This window comes from Cryptotermes secundus, unplaced genomic scaffold (genome assembly GCF_002891405.2).
Source record: "Cryptotermes secundus unplaced genomic scaffold, Csec_1.0 scaffold146, whole genome shotgun sequence".
In the NCBI taxonomy this organism is placed as follows: Eukaryota; Metazoa; Arthropoda; class Insecta; order Blattodea; family Kalotermitidae; genus Cryptotermes; species Cryptotermes secundus.
Window position 1 is genome coordinate 263,927 of NW_019733838.1, and position 9,644 is coordinate 273,570.

The following is a 9,644-nucleotide window of genomic DNA, read 5'->3' on the forward strand; positions in this document are numbered from 1 at the left end:
TTCTGTCAACAAATTGTAAGTTTCAGTGGCAGATTTTCCAAGTTTTGTGAGGAATTTGATGTTAGCACGTTGTTCTGCATTAGCACTCAGCATTATTCCGACGGAGCTCAGAAACACGATCCGCTTCTAACAATGGTCGCGGCCAGACTAACCGATGCACGTGAATGAAACTTTGTGTGACGGTAGAGGGAAGTCCAAGGGTCAATGCCCTACCCTCCTCTTCGTCAATGACGTGGCCGGAAATGAGTCATAAAAGTAATCCGGTTTCTTTATTGCCACACCTTGTATTTATATGGCATATTGTATAAAAGACTTTCAATTGATACTTGTATATATATCTTACGAAATCAGCTTAATAAGGAATTAATGTCTAGTTGATGAATTGTACATGTTGGTTAAAGTATTGAATTGTATGATTCCTTTTATTAATATAGGTATAAGAGGACTAGTTTCTGTTCTCTGAACTAATATATGTAAATTGTGACATGTTCTATAACTGATGGCTTTGGTAGCCAATAAGGATCAATGGAAATGAAAATAAAGATACAAGATAACCTTAGATCAACAGGCCCCCACAAGCACAACAACATTTAACAGAATTGTAAAGACTTCAAAAAGACATGTTATATTACAGATTATAGGTTATTCTTTAGAAATGTTGCCATATTAAACTTCTTTTTTTGTTTACAAACCTCCACTATTTTCCATAATGAGATTTTTAAAATGTGTAGACACTGTTGCTTCTGGTGTTTCAACCTTAAGGATCAAAGCTCCTTCATGGTTGGCCAACAGGACAATGTGTGAACTTAAGGATTTCATTCTCTCTGCGACAGTACGTATGAGCTTCAGTCCTGGCAACTGAATGCTCACCTGCAGAACACAAAAACAGATCTGAGATCTTAAATTTTATGATCATATGTACAAGAGTAAATTCTTTTGAAATAGAATACTGGGGAAAACAATGTTTAAAAACTCAAAATTTACAAAAACATTAATTTTTATTATATATGCATCGCATAAATATGGCGACCCATGCACTGTTTCAGCAGGCACCAGCAAGCCTAGTGTTGCATATTCAATACAAATCCAATTACTGTAAAGTTTAAATCTGGCCACTGGCACCATAGTAGCAGGAGATTTAAACCTGGTTGATACAATTCAATAAAAGCACACACTTTAGGATTCTGAAGGATTATACCTTACAGGTTAGAGTATAATTACTAGTAATAAATGTGTCATAAAAACAAATGATCATCAAAATTCATATTTTTATTTGTAATTATCAAATAAAAACATTTACGTATTATTAAAGGTTCTACAATATATAAAACTAATCAATCACTAAAATGTATGATGGTAGCAGTCTGGTATATTTAATGATGCTAGTGGTTGTTCCCACAATAATCATGTTACTACTGTTACTATACCACAGCCTCATCTACTTCCCTGAGAATAAAAACAATCATTTTGGCAGCTGTTTTACATGATTCTGAATGGCATCTTAATAGCGTAATTACTCTTATTCTTCTGCGTGCAACATGCCCACTTTTATGTAGACTGAGGAAAATATTTGGACTGAAGATAGATGAAGTGACAGGAAGTTGTAGAAAACTGCATAATGAGGATCTTCATAACTTGTACTCTTCTTCAAGTATAATTAAAATTATCAATTCAAGGAAGATAAGGTGGGCAGGGCACGTAGCACGAATGGAGGAGACGAGGAATGCATATAGGATATTGGTGGGAAAGAGACCACTGGGAAGACCAAGGCATAGGTGGGTGAACAATATTAAAATGGATCTTTGAGCGATAGGATGGGATGGCTCTTGTGAACACGGTAATGAACCTTTGGGTTCCATAAAATGCTGAGAAGGGCTCAGCTCCACGAGTGAGTAAGTAAGTTTGGTATATATGCTGTTATCATGGTATGTTAATTTGATGGAAAACATAAATTGTAAATATTCTGCAAACAAATGGCAATCTATGAATCTGTCCACATGTTACATTACAGACAGGTAATCTGGCACAAATTTATATAATCACTGTCCCCAAGTTATAGTGTATTACTGTTAACTGCTTTGTACAAGGATATTTAGAGCTATGGTACAATCTTCGCAGTAGGGTGCCGCCTTTCATAGTCAGTCAACAGTGGTGAGAGTGAGGATGGAGCAAAATCAAAGAGTGAAGGTTACTGCTCCATTTCCAGTATCTGCTTTACTGTCTCTTAGAATTACACTGAAACCTCGATCTTACACTTTATAAGGGACCACTTAAGAAAACGTAAAACTGGAGAAAGTGTAAAATCAGGGAACTATGAATGTCACAACATAAAGAAAACTGTGTCTTCTTTACACCATAACTTCAGAAAATCATTTAAAATCCACATGTTTGAACACTAACAATGTAAATGTAATTGAAAATATGATGCTTGGCTTATTTTACAATGCTTTATCAACTGCTGTGTTTATACAACATTGGTAAGATCAGACAGTGATAACTGGTGAATGGAAAGGATGTGGAAAGAAGCGGCCATGATGTATTTCAAGGTACTATCCCAGCATTTGCCTGAAATGACTGGCAAATAGGGTACATACCTACTTACACTATTTCTTGAACCAGTCAGTCTTCTGTTCCTTTTCTCCTTTTCACTGTGTATAATTAATTTTCGACTTTTTTTGCAAATTTCTCAGTATCAAATTGATATCTGTACTTTTGGCCTATTCAAATATTGATGTAACACCTGGTTGACACACCAGACTCCACAGACCTCGTAATCACTGTCACATGTTGGGTAGTCCTCAGACTATAATGCAAGATGTTGTAAACTGTGCCAAGATTCCTCTTTATCTTCTATGAGTTTAACTGCACTGTCATCATTGCTGCTGACATGATCAGTCGAGAAACCACACTTCACAAATCAGTTGTTGATTGCAGTAGGTGTTATCAATCTCCAAGGTTTTGCTATTAAGTGCACTGCAGACAGCACATACAGCTTCATATGTGCAGCATCTCAGAGCAGTCCCCAATCTACTGTGGTTGCAGGTATTTGAAATCAGATCTGCTTTCTGTAAAGGCACATGAATGTGTGGATGATTCCCAAATATAAAGGCGGTAGGTGGGTGGTATAGTTAGCTGGGAGAAATAGAACTTTGATGTTGCCAAAAAATGTGGTCTTTGGATGGACAGCACACTGATCATTGTAAAGCATGATTTTGCAATTTTAAGCACCCAGTTTTATAACCAGTCATGTGATGTAATATTCAAATATTTTGGTGGCCATCCAAGAATTTTTATAAGCTTCATGTTTTGTAGGTAGTCTCCTTGAAGCAATGTGCATTTCTACGTGATCCAGTTACTAGAATGACAGTTTATCACTACATCTTCACCGCATGCATGGAGCACAGTAACCAACTGTTCACATTTTGCATCACCAGGAAGAACGTGTCCTTGAAAAGTGAGTGTCTTGCTAGGTTGTAGACTGAAAAATAGAGCAGTCTCATCAGCATTATTATGACATCATTATTATGTCTATTTCTTGCAACAGTTGGTAATTTTCCCAGTCTTCTACACTTTCTGAATCAACGCTCCTACTCTCATCTGATAGATTTCTGTTAGCAATGTTGTGTCTTCTCTTAAATCTGCCTATCCAATCATTGGAAGCTGAGAAGCTGGCTATTTCTAGATAAGAAGAGACATTTAAACCCTTCTCCTGAGGTGCGTGCCATGCAGAGAAGCATTACTCTTGTACATGCTTGAACTAAGCAGCAAGTGCAGATTCCAGTTCCCTCAGTGGCAAACATTTCAATGACTTCCACTTATTGGAGAAAGGTCTGCACTGGATGACAATTTTTTTCAGTTTCTTCATGGTTTGGGCACTGAGAGTCTTAACCATGATGCCTGTTTCAATATGTGCCTCAAGTTCTACTAAAATATTTCTTTCTTCACTTATCATAAGTGATTTGGGTTTTCCTTTATTATGGATATTTCATCACCTTCCTGTGAATTTTGAATTAGCCCATAATAAAATTTGGCCTTTATGAAGTGAAGTCACGTGGGCACAAGCAAATTGAATAATTTAACATGTGTGCATCTTTGTTAAATGTTTCATTTCTGAAAACAAAATGGCCAAGACATTTCAAATTCATGAGATAACAAATGGACATGCTACAGTAATATAACAACATGTCCTTTACAATATGAATTACTATTATATTCCTTTACAAAGAAATATTAAAAGCAAAAAGGTGGATATAAAATTATATTCATTCTTACATCATAGTTTGGAACCACAGGTTCTTGCAGTGCAGTCCATTCTTTACGAGGTATCACAGAAACCGGGATGTCATGGACACAAAAACGGGAATGTGACAATTCAGACTAAAATCAATAAAACATACAAACATCTTATTGCGATCTCTACCATTCCACCTTTGAATTTTGAAGGCATTTCACTTGATTACAGAAGGAAAGAGACCACTAGGAAGACCAAGACATAGGTCGGTGGACAATATTAAAATGGATCTTACAGAGATAGGATGGAGTGGTATGGACTGGATCAATCTGGCTCAGGATAGGGACAAGCGGAGGGCTCTCGTGAACATGGTAATGAACCTTCGGGTTCCATAAAGTGCTAGAAAGTTCTTGAGTAGCTGCGCAACTGGCGGCTTCTCAAAAAGGGCTCAGCTCCATGAAGTTAGTTAGTTTAGTTAGTTCACTTGATAACAAGAATCTGTAAGAGCAAGTTGAGTTCCTTCACCTGAATGAAAAGATACTGCTACTTTAATATAAAGCATCAATGCTTTATTATAGACCATGATTCATAATCACATGACTATACTGTGGCTTCTTTATCGTGTTTATAGTTAACTTATAGCTTAACACCTTGAATGGCAGGATAATCAATGAACAACGAATTGGAAAGAATGCAAATGAAGATGTAATGGTCTATTTGAGGGGTAGTAACTATTCCTGCATATATCTGGAGAGACTGAGGAAAAACCACAAAAAAACCTTGGTCTAGATGGTGTCCCAGCCAAGAATTGCAATAAACGTCTCCAAAATACAAGTCAGAAGCTTTACGTGCTTCAGATGACTTCTGTACTTGATACAGAATTAAGTATCTCACCTCACCAAAACACACTTCATAATAATTGTACAATACAAAAATTGTTTAATATCCCATATATCTGCGTATGTGTCCTCTACTTACCAGCTGTATTTCAAACGTGAGACATGGGGACTTCTTATTTGTGAGTTTCATTTTTACTGATTTAGCTCCATGACTAACTCTGAGTGAGCTCAAAGACTTGGCCATGACATCTACAACGTAAGAAAAATTTATCTTAAATATGTCACATCATACACAAAGAGAAATTCCTGTTCCTTAGCAGGACATGGTTGTGTTCCTTGTAAGTAACACATTACACAGATTCTAAAGGATTGCGATGATAATGTATAATACTAATTACTATTTTTTTGGTCTCTGTCCATCATCAGATATTCTTGAAACTAGAAAAAACAACGTTTTGGAAACCGGATCTGTTTCTGTCCTCAGGCAAGAGGGAGAGGGCACCTACTTTGTTGAGTCCCTTAGAAAGAGCTAACCTCAATCATTAGACAATCTCTGTGTTGTATCCCAGTATTTCAGGGATATTCAGGTTCGCTGAGCAGTGAGCAATTCAATGTATGGGGTTGGGATTAGGTGGAAGGACAACAGCAAGCAGTTGGATTTAACAGTGCTACACTGTTAGAACAAGAGATGCTTGATGACGAACATAGAATTAGGCAGGCACTTTAAATATTCCCTACAAGGGGTGAGGCCGCAGTCCTGCTCGTCTAACCCTTGTGACAACTGGTATCTGACCCTCTGTGTCTTGCCTTCACCTCCAAGCTGCAGTCTGCCCTTGTACCCCAGTCAGTCTGGGTTCTGTCCTTCACACATGTGTGGAAGGGGAGGAGACCACACACACATTTGTTTAGTCTACGCATTGGTTACTTGCTGGTCCACAGCTTGGAAAGAATATTTAAGATGCCCAAAGTATACAAAATACAGTACACAATTTTAAAGTACTCACACTTCCACGTATGCAACACCTGTCAGATTCACTACAGCTATTTAATCACCTATTTAATCTTATTTCCCGCCAAATTACCCTGGTCTTAGCGATTAAATAGCTGTAGTGAATCTAACACAGGTTGTCCAGTTATTTCTGCCCTTTCTGCAGGACCCAACAGAGTAGGTGTCTTCCCCCACACCTGAGGATGGAAAAAGATCCAATTTCTGAAAAGTTGTGTTTTACAGATTGTAGAATACCAGATGATGGACAAAGTCCAAAAACCCAGTAATTCTGAACACATCATATAGCAGCTAGAATTTTAAAGAAGGAATAACACACAAATTGAGAAACTAAAGTTTCCTTGTGTAATTGGGAATAGGGATTTAAATTGCATTCAAAAACTCTACCACAATACCGCAGTGCTTTGACAACTGTGGTTACTGTACAGACTGGCAAGAGTACAGAGTGAATTTTAAAATATTTTTGTATGTTCTCCACTAGTTTCAAGGCAGTAAACAGGTAACAGAGAAGTTAGATATTAGAAGTAAGGATTAGAAAGAAACCATCACTGCTAAGTAAGCCTTTAAAGCAAATGCATACAGACTACAATTACCTGCAAGAGAATGTAAGCTGAACACAGCATATATACTTATGTTTGGTTGGTTGTAAGAAATTCAACATGATTTAAGTATAGCTCAGTTAATATAGCTGTGGGCTACAGCCTGGAAGGCTGAGGAATCAGGATTTGAGTCCCAGCAAAGACAAGAGATTTTCTCTTCTCCACAATATCCAGACTAGCCCTGGGGCCTACGCACCCTCTTATCCAGAGGGTACTGGCAGCTCTTTCTCTGAGTGTAAATCAGCTGGAGCACGAAGCTCACTGCTCACCTGCATCTTATGTGAAGGTTAAGCATGCATGGTACAGCACCTCCACTTCCCTGTATATCTTCATGACATGGCACTTACTTAATTAAGTACTGGGAAAACTTTACTTTTAATCTTAATAGTATGCATCCTGTTGTGTCATAAATAGGGTATATAAATGTGTATAAAAGTATGGCAGTCTACACAACAATATTCTATATTAAAAAAGTAGACACTATTGTATCAACATTTGTTTTTAAATACAGAATATTGTTGTATAGACTGCCATACTTTTATACACATTTATATACCCTAATTACTTTTAGCTATATCTAAGTGATCACATAATTTTATAGTAGTCCACATGTACACACAAGCCTGTCTGTGTAGCTATGGCACTGTCAATGAATGTGGGAATATTATTATTTAAAAACAGTTCCTGAAATTTACATGATGAAGGCAGTGGCCGTCACTATGTAGCAACACAATCAGTAACTCGGACTATAACACATCAAATGGTACGATGACAGTGAATAATGAAGTGGGATGCGGAAGGAAACAGTCAGGGTATAACTGGTTGGATGAACTGAGGAAAACTACAAAAGCCCTCAGCCTGGATAGCTTGTGTCCCTGATGAGATTTGAATGAGACACAAATTGGAAGTGTTTATTGTTACTCAGACGACACAATTCTGGTATAGACACACTAGATGTTTGACATGTATGCCCAAATATATGGTGTGCTTACTGAGTAACAAAAAACATTATCTTACACAGATCATGTAGCTACAGTATAATATTTGTAACAAATCATAAGCGTTACTGCTTGGGATAACTTGCTAAATGAATAAGATTCTATACTATAGATTGCATTTATCATTGTGCTCTGTACATTTACAGTGTGTAATGAACATCTATAACTATTTGCATCACCCCCCCCCATGCAGTTTGAATACTATACAAGTGAAGCTGTACCCTCATCACACTGTTAGTCACCAACCAGTGTCCATGCTTTATTATTTTACAGTTAATTAATAGCACATGCCTGTCTCAAATTCAAGATATATTTCATTTTGATCTTCTGACACTCCAGTCATGCTGTATTCATTAAAAAAGTGTGTCTGTTCCAGTACACTCCAAACCATGGGTTTTCCCACAGTCACATTTTCTTCCACAATGATAAAGTATATGAAGTCCTTTGTGAATCGCACAACACACAACTTTGACAGTCTTGCTAGTGTAACAATTATATCTGAAAAAAATTAATAAAAGAATCTTTAAAATCCAGGATTGACATTTTATTCTATTAGTCTTGACCGAACTGATATAGTAGATGGCCTAATATTCCAAAGAATATGTAATTAGTTGCTAATGTTCCCTCCCTATAAAATTCATACTTGAGCATACAAAAAGCAGTAGTCCTTTACAACACAATCGGTCGTACACTCGTGGCTCATACTCTATTTGACTAGACTGACGAATGCTTTCACAGGTTATGTTCAAACATTATGTAGTTATCAAACTTACTCGCAAACTGCCTCATACACGCGCTTTCTGCTATTTTGCCCCTGAACTTCATGACTGAATTTAAGATGACGAAACATTTATGGAACAGCTTCAAACGAGTCGCTTCATAACGGCCTAACACATGTCCTTCAGCCCTATTTGAATTCACCGAACTAACAAAGCTGACAAACAACAATAACTGACATAACGCACACAGCAGTACAAGGACTGATAGTTCCAATAGATGCGCATCTCAACGTTAAGTGTGGGCAATGCGCCTATTCACGTACTACATCTATCGACATCTAATGGTGAGATGTTGGAACTATTTGAACGAGTAAACTCTAACGAGGGCACGCCAAAGAAACTGGCAACTACAACGCAACCGCAATTTCCGAGAAGAGTCGCCGATCACTCACTGAGCTGAGCACTTCTTGGGAAGACGCCAATTTTGAAGCTACTTAAGAACTTCCCCGAATTTTATGGAACGCGAAGGTTCATTACCGTGTTCACAAGAGCCCTCCACAGAACCAGATCCTGAGCCAGATCAATCGAATCCACACCATTCCATCCTCTCTCTCCAAGATCCAGTTTAATAATATCTACTCATTTACGTCTTGTTCTTTCACGTGTTCGCTCTCCTTCTGACTTTCTCACCAACAGCCTATATGCATTCCTCTTTTCCCCATTCGTGCTACATGCCCTGTCCATCTCATCCTCCTTGACTTGATCATTCTAATTATCATTGGAGAAGAGTACAAGTTATGGAGCTCCTCATTGTGCAGTTCTCTCCAACCTCCTGTCACTTCATGTTTCTTCAGTCCAGATTATCTCCTCAACACCCTGTTCTCAAACATCCTTAGTCTATGTTCCTCCCTTAATGTCAGAGACCAAGTTCCACACCCATACATCACCAGAGGCAAAATTATATATATGGATAAATACCGTCTTAAGTGCAACAAATTTTATTGTAGTTTTTACTTCTTTTCCTCCTCCACACTACATGTTTCGGCCCTAAATGGCCATCATCTGGTGTGTATCACTCACGTAGCTGTTACACTGCTTGTTAAAATTTAAAATTACCAGTCTTTCTAATTGTATAAAATCTTTGTTTATCTACACGCGTCGATTTGATTTTTAAATTAGCACTTTTTAAAACTTAATTCAAGTTAAAATGTCTATAAGATCTCTGTTCTTTCTTTTTCAAATTTTTTGTTGT

General features: G+C 37.5%; 1 protein-coding gene across 1 annotated transcript in view; it reads right to left on the minus strand.

The window, feature by feature from the left end:
- Positions 1 to 8,522, minus strand: part of LOC111868212 (checkpoint protein HUS1) — a gene marked incomplete at its 5' end in the record, with an annotated part of 11,162 nt that extends 2,640 nt beyond the window's left edge. The window contains 5 exon segments of the mRNA XM_023858660.2: positions 693 to 870; positions 4,273 to 4,377; positions 5,210 to 5,319; positions 7,965 to 8,171; positions 8,447 to 8,522. Of these exon segments, the coding sequence (XP_023714428.1) occupies positions 693 to 870; positions 4,273 to 4,377; positions 5,210 to 5,319; positions 7,965 to 8,171; positions 8,447 to 8,498 (652 nt within the window).
- Between the last annotated feature and the right edge of the window lie 1,122 nt (positions 8,523 to 9,644).